Below are 18,081 nucleotides of genomic sequence, written 5' to 3'. Positions count from 1 at the left end.
ACTGGGCACCAGGGAGGGTGTTGGGACAGGGATCAGCAGGTGAGATGTGATGACCAGCCAAAGCAAGTTACAATGATGTGCCATCTGTTCCTGGCTGGTGTGCACAGTTAGGGCCTCTGGAAGCATGTAACAGGAAGGGGCCCATGTTGGCGGGGCACAATTAGAAGCAGCAAAAATTGGGACAGAGGCCCAGGAGACCCCCAGTGACCACTTCCCCTCTCTGTTGCAAGTTGGACTTAAGATTATAAAGTTCTTTACACATTATCTGGTGATAGCTGACCCTCCACTAGCTGTATGGGATAGCACTGTCACACACCATGGACATAAAAGGGAAATTTCATTGGAGCTTGCCTTGTAGAAGAACTTCAGGTACCTCTTGCCAAGCACATCAGCTCTCCTGCTGCCAGGGCAAAGTAGATGAGAGTAGAGCAGAGCTGGGGAGCTGGGGAGGTGCCCCCAATCCTAGAGGAGACTCAAGTCCCCTTGAAAGAGTAGATAGCACTGTCTGCAGGTAACAGTCCATGGCTACTTGAGGCAATCAATGGGTTCACTCCATAACATTCTTTTTAAAAATATATTTTAAAATTCATTTTATTGGTGCATTACAATTATTCATACTAGTGGGTTTCATTGTTGCATATTTGGACATGCACATAATATAATTCAGTCAATTGCATTCCCTGTATCAACTATATTCTTTCTATGATAGTTAACATGTGGAGGAGAAGCTGCTATAGGGAATATAAGAACCGCCCTTTTGCCTAGGAAGTTGCCTGTTACAATGCACTCATTTTAATTCAAAATCAATAACTAAATACATTTATGCAAATTTTACTGAATATAATGAAAGTTTAAGTGTTGAGAATTGCTTCAAAAACTCAAGAAGAAAATTAATACATCTTGGCAAACATGAGGGTTCTTGAGGGTTCTTCCTTGTTCTGATTTTTCTAAAAGATCTGGAAGGAGATTCAACCCCTAAAGGGAGCAGTAACAGGGACTTCCTGCAATATTCTCCCATTCGCTACTTGCATTTTTCCTTGCCACCACACTGTGGCGCTGTTGACGGCTGGTTCTGCCCAGTGTAGGAAGCAGTCCATGGGAAAGTTGCCGCTCACAGCTCCTCCTTGGGTTTTCTAAGCTTAGGCAAGGGACCTCCTCAACAGGCTCCCAGGGCTAAGTTCCTGGTGCTAGCCTCAGTCATCTTTCCAGCAACAGAACTCCACGGGCAACATTGAAGAACATCTTTGAAGGCATATTGCCTTCCCAAGGATGACCAAGGTGTCCTTCAGTACCTCTCTCCAGAACAGAAAAAAACATAACAACAATATAATTTTAATCTGCAGCAAACACCCCTCCAACAGAAATCATAATTTAATAACATCCTTTCTTTAGGTCAGTGCAAGCCTTTCTGATCCTTCGATCAGATGAGAGGCAGTAGGAGAAATACCAGGAGAAGAAGAAAAGAAGCTGGATAGAGTCAATTAGCATTTACTAGTTCAAGATAACTAGGCATTCAGTTTTCTCACCTATAAAAGTGAATAATGTTAACAGTTACTTCAGAAGAACGCCGTGAGAATTCAAATATGATTCACATGCATCCCTTAGCACAGTGTCATAGGTAACAATTGCAGTAATTATCATTATTTTACTATAATCTATCCCAATACCTGTAGTCATCCCTGCATTTAGAAGTTCCTCAGTAAGTCTTTAATGAATGAATATCATGCCCCTTCATGGTAATGGTCTACACCATGTAGCTCAGTTTCTGCTTTGGGACAGAGGATTTATGTTAGAGAACAACAAAATTCACTCACAGGTGTGTCCTACCTGTACTTCTCTTTCTAACAGTAAAGACAGAACAGGCTATGAAATAGTCCTGCTGTGAGGTTTCTTGCCTGAATCATTTTTCTGTATAGTTTTAGGGAAAAAAAATATAAAGAATATGTAAGCTGTTATTTTAAATGAATGTTATGAATATTGATTCAACCTGAGCAAAAAGTAAGTTGAATTTATTAATAATCATTAAGATAAATTTCCAACCTGTATCAGATAAAACTTTGATAATAACATCAACTATAAAGAGATGGGGATCATGGGAGGGCATACAGTATGGGACACAAGTTGTTACAGAAGAGCACTTCTAGCCAATAATTTGAGCACCCTTTATGTGCCCAGCACTGAGGGACAGAGAGGATTTTCCATGAAAGTGAAAGCCTAGCCCCTACCCACCCTGGTGCTCACCCTGGGTGACGTCTCAGAACACACAACTTTGAAAACCTACGTCAAGAGCTGGAAAGCCAGGCTCTCAGGGTGGGAGTGGGTCTGCACCTCCCCTTTGGATGGCAAGATTGAGCAAAGCAGAAAAGTGGACAGAGGCCTCCAAAACCCAAGGAGACATTAGCCAAGAAGTGAGTCAGGAATGAGCAGTGTATCAGGAGACTGTTCTGGTGGAGCCAAGAATCAGTTTGGGAGAAATTTTCTAGAACCGTGTCTTTAAAACGATGGGGAGAGGGGGAGGGATAGACTAAATTGTCTTGATGTCTCATGCATTTGCTTCCACTTAAAAGCAAGTGCAAAAAGAAACATAAAAACAAGTGCAAATGTGAGTTTCTATGATGGTTGTTTTTGTTTTTTGAGGGTTTTTTTTTCCATACTAGGGATTGAACCCAGGGGTGCTTTACCACTCAGTTATATCGCCAGCCCTTTTTTATTTTTTATTTCGACAAAGCATGTTACTAAGTTGGCAAGGCTGGCCTTGAACGTTCAGTCTTCCTGCCTCAGACTCCTGAGTCCCTGGGATTGCAGGGATGGACAGCCGCACCAAGCCCCAGGATGCTTTGAGTCCTTGTTTATTCTGGGGGGTGTGGGAGTTGAGGTTGGGGTTCTTGTTCAGCATGGAGGACAGTCCTAGACTTGGGCCTGCAAAAGAACAAGGCAACAAGGTGCAGAAGACTCTTGAGAAACTGAGTTTGCCTCCCCAGCTGGGAGAGAATTGGTCCCTCTGTCTCATAGAGAAGCCTTGCCCACTGTCCAAAGCCTCATGACACTCTGTGAGAGATGCAGCACCCACTGGCTCACTCATTCAGTAAACCAGAGAATTCCTGTGAAGACAAGATGATGTGATTAGTGCTTAGATCACAGATAAGGACTCTGTAGACACACACAGGAAGGGACAACAGGATCAGAGACTTCTAGAAAAAAAAATGACACTTCCTTGGATCTGATAACCACAGGTGATGGGCTTGGTGGCACTTAAACCCAACACAGACCAATTATTTCTGAAATAACAGCTTTCTAAAACCTTGGAAAGGCTACATGTAATTAAGTCCCACCCTGATGAGCCCAGCTTTCTGCCTAATCCCCTCTCGGGTATTCCATAGGCTTGTGCAGCACGTATTACATTGCCTTCGGCTGGGCTAGGCTTTGGGCACACAGAGGTGAAAGAATAGGCACCTCTGTAAAGTGCCATGAAGGAGAAACCCAGGATAGAGGGAGATGGCAAATCCTGGCCCCAAGTGGACACAGAAAGGGATTAGTGGTTGTGTCTCTGCTGGACAGAGGGCTTCAAAAGTGCCAGTGACTCCTGAGTTTGTTGTAATGAAAGATGCACTTCCTTCAACAAAGAGTGATATCCTGTGGGTAACTTGTGATTGCTTCTGGGCTCCTACTGCTAATTCAATAGGCAGTTTCTGAGCCACTTTTAAATGTAAGGCCCAGGAAATAATAAATTTGATCCCCATCTTCAAAGGAAATAACATTATGGGGCATTGTTATATTTGATCTTGCAAATGGTCTGAAAAGTGGTCACTGGGTATTTTTGTCAGTCATACACTGTAGGAGGGATTTTAGGATATATATATTTTCTCATTTGATTCTCATTTCTTACTAATCTTCTGTGAAGGATATTTTTAATGTCTCCACATATGGAAACCATGACCCAACTATTAAGGGGCAAACACAAGATTTTTAACCCAGATTTCCACCTCTGCAAAAGCCTCTGTGGCTTCCCTGCATGATGCTACAATCCCTTCTGAAGATGAGTGTGTCACAAAGAAGTCCCTAACGCAGACGTTTCCTAACTGATATTTTCACTCTTCCCCTTTTTAGAAACGTTTCCCGGGACCCCTCTGCTGAGCCGGTGCACTTCTGACAGTTCGGGCCCCTAAACAGTCTGGAGATTCCTGAGTCCAAGAAAAATAAGAACCAAGCACTAGGGGATCCCTGGCATGGAGGCTTGGAGCTAGGGCCAGTGGAAGGTGCCCATTCTGGATTGCAGAAGGAGGCAGAGCGGGCAGCTCAGCTGCCCTACCCATGGGTGCAGGGGAGAAGGGCCAGGGCCCTCGGAGATCCACAGCACCATAAGCTGGATGGGAAAGGATATCCTCTGAGCCTCTGGGAGTGGCCACACTTGTCCCAAGCAATGGATGGCGTTAGGGAGTGCCCGGAAGCCACCTTGAGGCAAAAAGAGGACCTAATAAATCCTGGTGCTCCAGAGCTCCTGCTGCTGATGTGACTTGTCTACCGTGTCAGGACCTTGCAGACCCCACATAGGGGCCATTCAGTGAGGGTATCACTCTGGGTCCAGCTCCACGCAGCACCATGAACGATAACTTCTGCAGGGCCCTGGTGGACCGGAGGCCCATGGGACCCCCCAGCTGCATGCAACTGGGTGTTGTGCCCCCTCCCAGGCAGGCGCCACTGCCCCCGGCCGAGTCCTTGGGTAACGTACCCTTCCTGCTGTACCCAGGCCATGCGGAGCCACCTTACTACGACGCCTACGCGGGAGTGTTCCCCTACATGTCTTTCCCCGGAGCCTTTGGGGTCTATGACTACCCCTTCGAACCCGCCTTCATCCAGAAGCGCAACGAGCGCGAGCGGCAGCGCGTCAAGTGCGTCAACGAGGGCTACGCGCGCCTCCGCGGCCACCTCCCGGGCGCGCTGGCCGAGAAACGGCTCAGCAAGGTGGAGACGCTGCGCGCCGCCATCCGCTACATCAAGTACTTGCAGGAGCTGCTGAGCGCGGCCCCCGACGGGGCGGCCCCAGCCTCCACCCGCAGCCTCCCGGGCATCGGGCCAGCTGCTCTCCAGCCGGACTGCCCCGGCGACTGCGGGGCCCGGGCGCCCCACTCTCTGGTGCCCGAGTCGAACGAGTCCTCCTGCTTCTCCTCCTCGCCCTTTCTCGAGTCGGAGGAATCCAGCCATTGATCGGACAGTGGCTGCTCCTCCGCAGGCACCATCCCATTCTGGGAAGGTCACCCGCTGTGCCGTCATCCTCGTACCTGCCTCCCCCCTCTCTGCCTCGGCCCGCATTTGGGAAAGTTAGTTGGGGCCAGCTTGTGGCTCTGTGGTCCATACCGCAGCGTAGCCTTGTCTCTGAGAGTGCGCGGGAAGCGAGCCGATTTGAATGCGCCATGCCCCGACCCTCCGCAAGATGGCCTCAGATACTAACGACCGGTTACCACTTGGGAGAGGAACCCAGAGGGAGGGGAGGGAGGCCAGACTGCTTTTGCACTCAGCCTGGATGGAACAGCCAGACTTGGAAGGATGGGATGTGTGTGCACCACGGGTGGCACTCTCTGGCTTCCTTGATGGAGGGCCATCACCCCGCCTCCCCAAATCCTCAGTGTAGCCTTCTCAGGTTTTCCCCAGGTTGAATGAGAACTGCATTTCCCCCCTAAGACTTATAAAACTCTGGGGTCCATTAGCACTGTGTTTGCACCAAAAGGCTAAATAAATGCATTGTTGACTTTTGTGATTCCTGGATCATTGCCTAGACCCACCCCCACCCCCACCCCATGCCCCTTTCTCACTGGCCCACCCAACCCAAAGACCTTACTGTGATGGAGGGCTGAGTTTTCTGCTAGCTCTCACAGTCCATAAACTTTTTCCAGAGATCTTAGTATATGCCAAGAGACTGTGCACAGGAGGGGCCAGAGTCCCAGAGAGAAAACACCCTGGTACAGGTAGGGGTGGGAGAGAGTGGGGAAGAAAGGTAAAAAGCCAGGGTCACTACACAGCGTGCGGGTGCCATACCAAAGGTGTGCCCATTCAAGGTCGTCCCGGAGACGTCTAGCCCAGTGAGGAGGGGTTCAATGTTTCCCTGACAAGAGGCAGGCCTGGTGATGTTGAAGGTGGGTGGAAGGGGTCTTGGCCTGATCCCTGCAGGTCCTGCGATGGGAGTGGAATGCTGGGGAGGATCACGGAGCTAGGCTGCCTACCATTTTCTCAGAACAGTGTCTTGGGACTGGGGTGCGGAAGTCCTAGGGTTGGGGTGGGGAATCCTAATTTTGGTATGACAGGCCATTCTGAAGGGTGACACTCCATGCCCCAGGCTACCCCTCCCTAAACTCTATTGGTCCAGCCTCGAAACCTTCCATCCTGCCTCCCACTGGGCCTGCCCGTCTCAGATCTGTGTATAAATTCCTCCCTTCACCATCCTACCCTCCTGAGAGACAATCTGGGATGTCACTGGCTGGTCTCGAAGGAATGACAGCTGCCTGGCCTCAGGTTCTCAGGCCAGGCAGCAGGGAGCTGAGTGGAGGCTAATTTTACTCGCTGGGAGCAGGGAGAGAAATCCTCCACCCTCACTCCCGCCCCTGCTTGGCTGGCTCAGCAGGACAGGCTCAGCCAGGCCCAGTCCCCAAGGCGGGGGGCATTGGGGACACAGGGAAGCAGGGAAGAGAGGGCAGTGGGGTGGGGGAGCAGGGAAAGCAAGTTTGCCAGGGAAGCCATGGAGCCCTCTTCACCCCAGGATGAGGGGCCGAAGAAGAAGCAGCCCAAGAAGCCTGTTCCTGAGATTCTGCCCAGGCCACCCCGGGCCTTGTTCTGCCTGACCCTCCAGAACCCCCTGAGGAAGGCCTGTATCAGCATTGTGGAATGGAAGTATCCTTCAAGGCCTCGAGAAGTAGGAAGGGGGTGCATGATGTGGGGGAGGAGTGTGTGGTGGTCACAGAGCTCAAACTTTGAGGGTTAGAGTGACTGGGGACTTGAAATGGGGTAAACTGCCACAGAACAACCTGAGACACCCTTGGGAAGGAAGGTCTCCCCCACACTGGAGAAGAAGGCAGGAGTGGGAGGGCTTCCCACTCAGGTCCTAGATGACAGTCAGAGAGGCTATTGGCGACCCGTGGAGGTGCCTGTTTCATAGGGACTGTGCCAGCTATGCCCAAATCCATACTTGGGACGCTACTTAGAGTTTTGAAATCATTGTCTCATGGTGGATTAAGAAGGTGAGGGGGAGCTACAGTAGCCCCCTTGAGAAAATCCAACCCTCCATGAGAGGGGGAAAGAGAAGATCAGGAGTGGTTGTGGGAAGGCTTCTTCTGGGGCCCAGGCCCAGCTGGGGATGAAGCAGGGAGAAATGGGTTTGAAGGGAGGCCTGCTCTCGGTGCTCCAAGCCTGGCTGCTTCGGCTTAGACATACCACCCCAGGGACAGGGATTTCGAGTCCCTTTCTGCTTACATGAGCTCTGGGAGGAAGAACGCTGAAAATATCTGGACTATTTGGGGAAGGAGGAAGAAGCTGCAGAGAGGAGGGGGCCTGGGTCAAGTGGATTCCTAGGGAGAGGGTCAGGAGAATTTGAAATATTCTGAAGGGCCCTGGAAGTGTAGGCTCCCACCAGCTGTTCCCTGAAGATAGGAGCTTGAGGGACAACTGGAAGGGCAAGAGGGACATGGGGCCAAGTAGATATTTAGAGTGGGGGTCAGCCCTGCTCCCCACAGCTACAGTTGCCCGGCCACGTCAACCCTGGCCTCTCTCTCCCTGCCTGTCTGCTGTCGGAGCAGACTACTGGGCAGCTGCCTCCTTTTCTCCAGCCTTCTTCCTCTGAGCCTTCTTCTTTTGCAGGCCTCTGCCCTGTGTCCCACCTCTCTTCCCCAGAACCACACACCAATGACCCACAATGCTCCTCTTTCACTAACTCTTCCCACACGCTTGCTTCCTAAGGTGTGAAAGTCAAGATAGGTAGGGGCCCAGGCAGACCTCTGCAAATGGCCTGGAGAGTGGGGTGGTTGTGGGGGGTGAAGCATGTGCCCCCTGGTTTGCATGTCTCTGTCTTCCCTCTCTCCAGCCCCTGTTCTGTGGGGGACGTTGTCTGAACCTAGAGCAGCCCCCAGCCTCCCTTGCCATTTCTCTGGATGAGCCCCCACAAGTTGTCAGGACAAAAATCTCAGAAGCCACAGCACTTTGGGGCAGGGGGTGGGCACTGAGGGTGGAACAACCAGAAGACTTTTTAGCCCTTAAAGCTCAGTGACCCTCAGCTGGGCACCAGCCTCTGCAGTCCCTGAGAGTCTAAGTGGAAGTTACCTGTTCCTGATGAGAGGGAACAAGGTCTCCGGGGAACCCGGCTGGAGAGTGGGGAAGGGTCCCCAGGAGCCTGTCCATCCCCCTGGCATTATAACCCTAGTTCAGGCGCTCCTTAACCCTGGCACCAGACCCTTCGAGACCATCATCTTGCTCACCATCTTTGCCAACTGTGTGGCCCTGGCTGTGTACCTGCCCATGCCTGAAGATGACAACAATACTCTGAACCTCGGCCTGGTAAGATAGCCCTCTGTCCCCTTTCCTGCAGACTGCAGTCCCAGGCAGGGTACACCCCCCTGGAGGACTCTGTCCTGGTGGGTCACACCAGTGGTTCAAGATCCTGCAGATGCACTTGGCCTTCCCCACCCCCTGCAGGGCAGCAGGGTAAACTGCTCATCCCAGATTCTGTGACATCATCAGCCTGCACCGAGCAGGGCCTCGCTATGCCCAGAGAACACTCATGACAGCCTCACAACAACCACACTGAGATTGACACCCAATTGACAGAGGTGGAAACTGAGCCTCTATAAGGTCAGCCAGTGAGCCATGGAGGTTGGATGTAATTCCCCTGCCCTGGATATAATCCAGAAGGAATTTGCTTCCATGAGCTTGCCTAATGGGAGTGTTAGACCTAAGAATTTGAAGAAAGAACATGCTTTAAGAGTTCTATAATACCACTGTTTCTCCACCCCTCCCAATGATACAATGAACTGTCCAATTCTAGAGCTGGATGGAATTTTCCAGAATCAGGCCATCCTACCTCCCCCCACCTTACTCTGCTTTCTGCCTGTGAACGCTGAGGCTTATCTCTAAGTTGACGCACTTTCTTACCCAAAAGTCAGCTGATAATAAAGATGGCTCACATTCTTTAAGTGTTTATCAGCTGCCTGACTCTGTGCTAAGTAGTTTATATTATTGCATTTTTTTAATCTTCATAATTACTCTTGTGGAGTAAGTAACATTATTAGGCTTGTTTAAAAGACAAGAAAACTATGGGCTGGGGTTGTGGCTCAGTGGTAGAGAGCCCTCACCTAGCACATGCGAGGCCCTGGGTTCAATCCTCAGCACTACATAAAAATAAGTAAATAAAGCTATTGTATCCAACTATGACTAAAATAAATAAGTAAATATTTTTAAAAAATAAATTTAAAAAAAGACAAGAAAACTAGCCTAAGAACATTTAGGTACCTTGTCCAGAGTCACCCCCATCCAAGCCTTGTGGCAGGGCCTCAAACCCAGATTTCTGACTTTGGACTCTGCTCCTATACTGGCTGAGTTGCCAAGGTGGAGACAGCAGGAGGACTTCTAGAGAAACCCTCAGGGGCTGGAGGTGGTAAAGTGTAAAGCCTCACCTCACAAGGGTGGGGCCCTGGGTCCCAGGAAGCTGCCATCTCAACGTGGTGTTTCTCTGCACCGAAACTGTAGGGGACAGGAGGGAGGGGCCCATTGGCCTGCATCCTCAGTTTCTCTCTGCCTCTCCTCCTGCTGGTTTCCATGGGAACCTATCTTGAGTTGGGGAGAGGCTGGGATTCTAAATATGTGCTTTCTGTGAGTAGAAAAAACTGAGCCCCTGAAGGTGGAAGAAGAACAGGATTAAAGGAGGCAGGGCCTGTGCAACCTCAGTGGGCGGGGAAGGTCTTGGTGCAGCCGGGTCCTTCCACAAGGTAGACTTAGTTCTCTGTGTGTCTGAATTAAGCAGGACTCTGGGTCCACCGTCCCCTTGGGAAGTCATACTTTTGGGCCTCAGTTCCATGTGCGCTGCTTAAGAAGTCGACTGCTTTTGCAAGAAATTCTGCTCTCCCCAGAGAATGTCAAATTGCACCCTAATGGTTATGTCATCTCCTGTCTTGAAACACCATGAGTTAGGAGTGCAGCTCATAGAAACAGGGTGGTGAGGTCCATGGGAGAGAAAGCTGCCTGGAAGCCTTTCCAGAGCCACAGGCGTCACTTGGCAAGTCAGAGCTCCTGGAGCTGTTAGCCTTCATTGTGAAGCCCAGAGACAGCAGGAGATACTCAAGATCACACAGCCAGCTTCTGCCTGAGGCCTCCTCACTCCCTCTTGTCAATTATTCTTTCATTTCCACAACACCCAGCAAGAGGGACATGAGAGGGGACAGGGCAGAAGAAAGGGAGGTTAGGTTTTTATCTCTCTCTCATCTTGCTGGCCTCTTTGTAGATATCTGAAAAAGGTTGAGGACTTCCTGTTATCCAAAATGACCCATAGCTTTTAAGAGGGGAGACCTAATTCTGCATTAACTTTCTCATTTACTCTACAAATATACATTTAGTACCTCTAATATCCCTGGCACCTACTAGAGATATAACTATGAACCAAATAGACATAGTTTCTATCTTCAAAACTTAATTAACAAAATAAGTTAAACAAGTAATTACAATTAAAACAATTAAAGACGTAGTGAAAATGAAATGGGCAATATGTGAGGTCTGGGGACACTCTGATGGCCTACTGGATACTAGGGGTTGGGGAGGCTTCCCAAAGGATGGGACAGTTAGTCTGAGACCTGAGGGATGAGAATGGGGCCAGCTTTGTGGCCATGTGAACTGTGGAGGGCCCCAGGCTTCAGGCTTAATGCTCTGTAGACATACAATCAAAATTTTAATTAAGTTTATCCTTGAATTTCTATTTTGTAAGTAAAGTCCTTGTAGACAGTAGCACACACTGGGAGCTTGGGACTTGCTCACACTGTGCTCCTGCGTCTTGCCACCTCCCTGCCTCAAAGATAGACTTTCAGCTTGCTTCCTTATGCTCTGGCCCCCTGAACCCCTGGCAGAGACCTGGGTGCAGGAACTAGGGGAGAATCAGGGTTGGGTCCTTTGGTATCTTAAGGAAGGGTAAAACCATGGTTGTCCCTGTAAGATCAGGTGAGGCAGGTAGTAACCAAAGGAGGCAGATTTAAAAAGGAGGCTTTATCGGGATATCACTCCCGGGTGGAATTCAATCAGACCGGCAGAGTGGACGGGAGGAGGATCCGAGGAGAAACCTCGAGGGAGCTTTACCGGACTGGACTTTTATGGGGCTTACAGTAGGAAGGGAAGGGCTTGGGACAGGAAAAGGTATTTTTAGGGTTCCTTGTCCATCTGGAGTTGGTCAGGGGAGCTGGCTAAACTCCAGGATTGGCCAGGGAGTCCTGCTGATTGATAGGCATTAGCCAGGAGATCCTGATGATTGACAGACCTTTCCACTGGCGCCTGATTGATGTTCCTTACCCACACGGGCTGCTTTGTTCTAAGTCACTGCCACCGATCTAACAGTCTCCACCCTAGGGTGACTGTGCCATAGCTCATTCGGTGAGCAGATCTGCCAAGCTGAGCCATCTGCCATTCAAGTACCCAGCATCTCTCAGAGAGGATGCTGGGATACCCTTGGAATCATAACCTGTCCACTGTGGGTTAAGGTGATAGGTCCCTGTTAAGGGGGAAAGCCTGGCACTACTTCACCTGTAGCCAGGGCACAGGATATGAGGTGTCAGGTGTGGGGAGCCTGGAAGCCATTACCTGTGACAGTCTATGCTGGCCCCATACAACATTTCTGCAACTAAAAAGAGAGGTGGAGAGTGAGAGGTGGAGACTATGTTTTATGTTTTAGTGCCTTTATCAGCACTGATTTCCTGCTCTTTGAACAAGAGATTTCCACATTGTCATTTGCCCTGGGTCCCCCAGTTGTGCAGCAGAGCCCGGACAAGGTTGGGGAGTGTGACGGAGAGTGTGGTGGAGGAACCGGGCAGGAAGGGGGTTCCCGGTGGAGGTAGCCATGTGGCAAAGGGCTGGAGGCAAGAGATAGAGGTCAAGGTGGGATGTAGAAAGTGAGGCCACCACATGGAGCATGGAATGTGGTAAGATGGGGAGGCAGCAAGAGGGACAAAGAGGCCACTGGGACTCTGAACCCAGAGGTGGTGGAGATGAATGAAGAGACAGCATTGAGCAACCTTAGTGGCTTTGGTGACTGACTGCATGTGGGGTGGGGATGGGGGTAGGAGGGGGTTAGGGGTCATGCAAGGGTGACACTTGGGTTTCAGGGTGGATGATAGAGCAGATGGTGGTGTCACTTTGCAAGGCAGTTAGAGCCAGTTCAGCTGTGGACCCACCGGGGTGCAGGTGTCTGTCCACTCATGGGCCATTGGCTCTGCAGGCTGGAGAGTTAATGACAGAGGTTTCCTCGCTTTGATAAATGCCAGGGTAGCCAGGGTGAGAAGGGGTGGGGATGGTGGTGGCAGGCACAGAAGTCTTCCTGAAGTTCAGGTGTGTGAACAGAGACAGGGGTGCTAGCACGCTTGACTGTGGGAGGGACATCCCCTCCAGGTCCCTCTCCTGCTCTTCTTCCATCCAGCATTTGGTGACAGTGGACCTGGATTCCCTGGGGCTGGGAGACCCCCTCTGACTGACTGCTCTATGTCAGTTAGAAGGGCCTAGATCTTCCCTGAACAGAAGAGGAAACTGAGACCCAGGGAGGGCAAGGAGTTCCAGGATACATCGTAGGGTAGGTGAGAGGGTAGCAAGAAGAGAATCAGGGTGCTGGCATCTTGACCAAGTGAACGACATCACACTGGGAGGAGGGTGGACGTGGTGTCTGAAGTCAGCCAGGTTGGAAAAGCAATGTTGTGTGGTGGTTAGGAAATGGTCTTCCAAGCTAGGAGGTATGCTTCTGGGGTCCATGTATGAGGTGCACAATCTTGGACAAGTTGTACAACCTCTCTATTCCCTCGGTACCTTCATTTGGATAGCACTGTACACTTGAGAGAAGTTTCTGGATGAGTCAAGACTTTCAAGTTTGTAGTGCCTTATCTTTCAACCTGAGGAACTTCATCGTGCAGGTCCCAGAGTGCTTCAGAGCCAAGCCTCAGTGCCTTTCCATCCAGAAAGCCCCTGGTCACTGAGATGCCCAGATTGTCCCGGAAAGGGTATAACCCCCCAACAGCTACACCAGAGGATTATTTAAAATAAAATAAAAAGTCCTCCTCACCCCACCCACCACCTGTCCCTGTTTTCTCTTTAATCCTTCACCTTCTCCAAAACATCCAGTTTATCTGAACAGCTTCCCTAGTCCGTCCTCCCACTCTGCAGTAAGTCACCATCATCCTCGTGAACAGCAATATCCGGGATTGGTCGAGGGCTGGCATCATAGTAGGCCTTGTTCAAATGCTTTCATGCTTACTGTCCGTGAGGAAGGTATGGTATTCTTCTCATTTGTAGAGATGGTAAACTGAGGCTCAGGGCGGTGAAGACACTGCACATGCTGCACACTGTCCTTGGTTACCTTTCTGGACATCAGAAGAGGAGAGAGGAGGAAGACCCTCTGTGCTTCCCTGGGGCCTAGCATAGTCCTTGCCATTCAAGGCAACCGGGTTTTCTCCTGGTTGGAGTTGCTGCCTGCCCAGGGCTGGAATGGACACTCAGTGACCAGCCTCAGCCTCTAGGCCTGCTTGTACTTGCCCAGGAGGGAAGCCTGTCTTGGGCCTGGGGTGGTGGTGGGGTGCTGTGGCTAGCACAGTCCCTCCTAGAATTCTCCCAGGAGATTGGAGGCTGGGGGAAGAAATCACAAAGGGGACGCTGTCTGTCAGAGAAGCAGGAGGATGGAATGGACACAGGGAGTGGCCAACAGGAAGGGAAGTGATGCGTCCACAGGCAGCTGGAAGCCCAGACTAGAGCCCAGAACCTGCCCACAGGCCCAGTCCCAACTCTCCAAAGCCCCTGTCTGCACCCCAAGGTCTGAAGAGGTTCTGCACCTCTGAGGGCCCCTGATTGAATTAAAGGAGACTGTTGGGAGGGTCACCATTCCAGCCAGCCTTGGCCAACCTGAGAGGACCTGTGTGACCAAGCAATAGCAACTATGAGGGCTACTGGCTCCTGAGACAACACTGGAAATGGATTGTTTGGGGTCTCTTCTTCCATCCTTAAAGCAATCCTACATCAAAGGATGAATTTCAAAAAGTGAAAATGTAACTCTGACTAAAATATAGAAGGAGCGTGTGTCAAAGATAAATTTGACTCATCAGGGAATGAGCAGGAGAGTAAAGCTGGTTTACAGAGAACTAGAGGAGCAGAAGTTTTATGATAGTGGAGAAAGTGGAACCCAGTAGCCAGGTTAGACCAGCAGCCGGTTAATGCCCCACAGGGCAATGAAACTGTCACCACATGAAACTGTCACCACGGAGTGATTTTCTTTGGGGGGTATACCCCCAGGTCAGTGGTGTTGTGGGAGGGGGCAGGAGGGGATCTGCCCACCAAGGGACTTTTGCAAAGTCTGAGATCACACAGGGGGTAGGGCTGTGCACTTCTAGCATCTAGTCAAAGCCAGGGACTCTGCCAAACATCCTGCAATGCACAGGACAACCCCGTCCCCCATCACAGAATTATATGTCAATTAGGGCTGAGGTTGAGAAACCCTGCCTTATTTAAATAATCCTTGGCCAGGCCCGTTATAAATTGTTCCAGTACGACATCACAGAAGATCTGGTGCCCTCCTCTTGCCTTATTTCCAAGTTCTGGAAAATATTTTTTTAATGCCATCAATTGGGCGTTGCCTGCTGCCTGTGTGGGTGGGTGGGCTCAGGATTGCTGCCCAGTCAGCCCCTCCCAAGCTCCAGAGCAGCCACCGCCCCTAGGGCATCACTGAGCCCTCCAGGCCTCTGTGACATTCCTGGGCTTCAGGTTGCTGCTGAGCGTCCTCCGCAAGGCTGGAGCCTAAGCCCCGGGAGCCAGGGCGTTTGTCTTTTTATAGGGTCTGGAATGTGCCCACTAGCTCCTGTGGCCTGTGGCGGGCTCCACCTCGCCATCTGGAGAGACTGGGGCTTCAGGAGGATGTCAGCTCTGGTCTTGCACTTCAGAGACCTGCAGGGCACTGGGTGGTCAGAGCCTGGGCCACCATGCAGAGAACTGACCATGCTTAACAAGGGTTTGCCAGGGGCTCAGCTCCCCCTTTGGGACACACTTAGCATCCCCCTAACCTTAATAAGGCTGAACGTGATTATCACAATTACCCAAGACAGCACTGGCCTGACAGCTCCGCTTTCCCCCGCCTCCCCATTTGACCCTGAGTGCAGAACCCTCCTGTGGCTCTCAGCCCCCCACCTTATCTAGACCCTCTCTCCAAGCTGAGGGGCCTGGAGGAATGAAGGCCCCACTGGGGAGGTCCAGTGGCCAGAGAGGCCCACTCCAGGAGCGTCTCTTTGGCCTGGGTTCATTGGGTTAAATATAGTCACTTTCCTCATTCCTCAACAGGTCACTTTCCAAACCTGGAGGCTGAGGGGTGAGGGAGATGCCAGGTGCTGGACACTCAGTGAACAGTGTGGCCACAGGGGTCAGCCCGTCAGGCCAGCGGGTGGGGTGGGGACTTCACAGCCGAGGGCACCTCACATCCTCTAAGTGGCACTTACCTCATCTGTAAAATAGGAAAAGAGGCTCAGCAAGGTCGAATCCCCTGCCCAGCACTGAGGTGTGCGAGAAATGTCTTGTGTCCTCGAACCCCTGTCTGTTTGAATCCTGTACCCGTTTCCCCCCCGGATGCAGGGACCTTCAACAGCAGTCAGTGCTTGCAGTCACTCTTCCTGCCTGAGGTGGTGCCCAGGCCCTAGGTCTCTGGTAGTGCCAGAGTGCCCAGGTCACAGGTCCCCTGCACCCTCCTTAGGTCAGGAATCCTGGGCAAGGCTGGAGCCTGCTTTCTTGGGAGCCCCAGGTCTCCTCCCACACCTGGTCACATCTGCAGGATACTACGCGCTCTCTCCTTGAGACCTCCCACCCTGAGGTTAATCTTAAGACACACGAGACCAAATGTCAGGGCCCTACCACTCCCCAGACAAGGAGGCCCACCCAGTAGCCTGCTGTCTGCTCCAAGGAGCCAGAAAGGGGAAAAAGACAGGAGGGGAAAGTCCTGATTGTCATAGAAGTGTCTTCTGATAGTTGTACCTGTCCAGCCTGCCCAAGTACCTGCTGGGAGGCCCTGGGAATGCAAAGATATGTGGGGACCACCATGCCAGCCCCTGCTTCACCCACAGTTGAAGCTCTACCCAGCACCTGAGCAACCCCCTCCCCTCAGCCAAATCCCCTTTGCTTCCTTGAAGCAAATGGCCTCAATGAGTGGACCACAGTGTGAGTCTAATGGCCCCACCCGCCAGCCCCAAGCCCTAGCAGGAAGGTGTCTGTGCAGGTCACATGCCTGGACTCTAAGAGAGGGGACTTTGAGGCCCAGGGTAGGGAGCAGGCACATGGTGGCAGAGTACCCGCCCAGAGGACCCTTCTCCCACAGCCACCCTGATGCTGCCATCTGTTCTCTTAAACCAGTCCCATTAGGGTGCTTTCTGTGGGCTTTGTAGATTCAGAGCCTCCATGGGCACATGGATGGCCTGGGAGACAGGAGTCCAGACCAGGCCATAGTGCTTGAGCAGAGACACAGGGGAAGGAGGTGGGGTGACAGCTGCCTTCATGGTCCAGACAGGAGTCTGGGGCTGGGCGGGTCCCTTTGGAGGGGAGCCAGATGGCTTCCACTATCTTCCCATAAAGCACAGTGCATGCCGGGGGCAGGCGACCCTTGGAGTTGAAAGCTGGCAGAGGGAGGGTAAGGGACGTGTGGTCAGTGCCCTGCTTTTTTCAGTCTGGGACTTTATGGCTACCTGGCTTCAACATCCCAGGGAGGAGGTGCAAGGCCTGTGGGCCAGGGTCACACAGTGGCCTGCCTCCAGCCACGTGTGCCCTGGAGAGATCCAGTTAAATGCTGTTTGTGGAGGGGTGGGTCCCTTAAGCAGGATGTTGGTGATGAAGGCTCTTGAAGGGAGTGGAAATGGAGTTCTCAGTCCATAGGCAGGCACCTCCTGGTCCTCCCCTGAGCTCAGGAGTTCAGCTCTGGTGCTGGCCTGAGGTCCAGCATCTCTTCTTGGGAAAGGAGATCCCAAGGCTGCACCTGCCTTTGAATTATGTGGTGGCAGAGATCACAACTTTCCAAGTTCATTCATTCATTTAACAAACATTCCTTGAGCACCTACTATGTGCAGGGCAATATGACACATTCTGGAGTCCAGCTTTCAGATGACAATCTATGGGGAAGAATGCGTTTGGGTTTAGAGTTTTTGTTGAAGTGGTAGGGATGGACCCCAGGGCCTTCTGCATGCTAGGTAAGCACCCAGCCCTGAGCTACACCCTAGTCCTGGTTTGTTATTTTTAACTTCCAGACTACCATGAACTGATACATGGCCCTACTGTGACTTGTGGAACCTGCCATGTGATGGACAAACCCAGATTTTTCTATAGTTCACCCATGTGCTTGGATGTTGCTCCAAATTGCCATAAAATTTTCCAAATGCTCACTCAATGCCTATACCTCAATTCCCTCACCTCGGAGAGATGGCAACAGTCTGCGGACCAGCCCTGGGCAACAGCCTGCACCCGGGCTCCAGGGCCCTAGGACACTGACTAGTTGATTCAGCCACAAATATGTATGTGGTGGGCCCTGTTCCAGATGCAGGTATGAGCAGTGAATGCAGCAAACTCCCTGAGCTTGAGCTTGCGAACCTGATATTAGGTCCAGAGAGACAGTAAACATAAATAAATAAATAAACAAACTGTAAGTCTTGACAACTGTTCAAAAGAAATATAAAGAAGGATAAGGCAATACGTGGAGGAGCGGTGGCCTCGAGGGTCTGACTAACAAGCTTTCAAGTTAGAATCTGAAAGAAAGAAGACAGGGAGCCATGTGAATATCCAGGCAACAGCATTCCAGGCAGAGGGAAGAGCAAGGGAAAAACTCAAAGCCTCAAAACCCTTTGAGCT

At 51.2% G+C, this 18,081-nt stretch overlaps 2 protein-coding genes across 2 annotated transcripts in view; both read left to right on the top strand.

Moving 5' to 3' along the window:
* The first annotated feature begins 3,729 nt into the window (after positions 1 to 3,729).
* Positions 3,730 to 5,713, top strand: Ascl5 (achaete-scute family bHLH transcription factor 5). The gene has a single exon (XM_005330403.4). It carries the CDS (start codon positions 4,600 to 4,602, stop codon positions 5,203 to 5,205), a length of 606 nt encoding a protein of 201 aa, XP_005330460.1. The 5' UTR covers positions 3,730 to 4,599; the 3' UTR covers positions 5,206 to 5,713.
* Positions 5,714 to 6,601: 888 nt separating this feature from the next.
* Cacna1s (calcium voltage-gated channel subunit alpha1 S) overlaps positions 6,602 to 18,081 on the top strand; it is a 62,641-nt gene continuing 51,161 nt past the window's right edge. Inside the window, exons 1-2 of the mRNA XM_078022570.1 lie at positions 6,602 to 6,882; positions 8,433 to 8,538. Of these exons, the coding sequence (XP_077878696.1) occupies positions 6,731 to 6,882; positions 8,433 to 8,538 (258 nt within the window). The 5' untranslated portion in view covers positions 6,602 to 6,730. The remainder of the gene's footprint in view (positions 6,883 to 8,432; positions 8,539 to 18,081) is intronic.

This window comes from Ictidomys tridecemlineatus, chromosome 10 (assembly GCF_052094955.1).
Source record: "Ictidomys tridecemlineatus isolate mIctTri1 chromosome 10, mIctTri1.hap1, whole genome shotgun sequence".
Taxonomy (NCBI): Eukaryota; Metazoa; Chordata; class Mammalia; order Rodentia; family Sciuridae; genus Ictidomys; species Ictidomys tridecemlineatus.
This window is presented reverse-complemented; position numbering and strand designations above follow the sequence as displayed.

Excerpts from the sequence above, each read along its gene's own strand:
- Ascl5 (XM_005330403.4), top strand. The coding sequence starts at position 4,600 with ATGAACGATAACTTCTGCAGGGCCCTGGTGGACCGGAGGCCCATGGGA.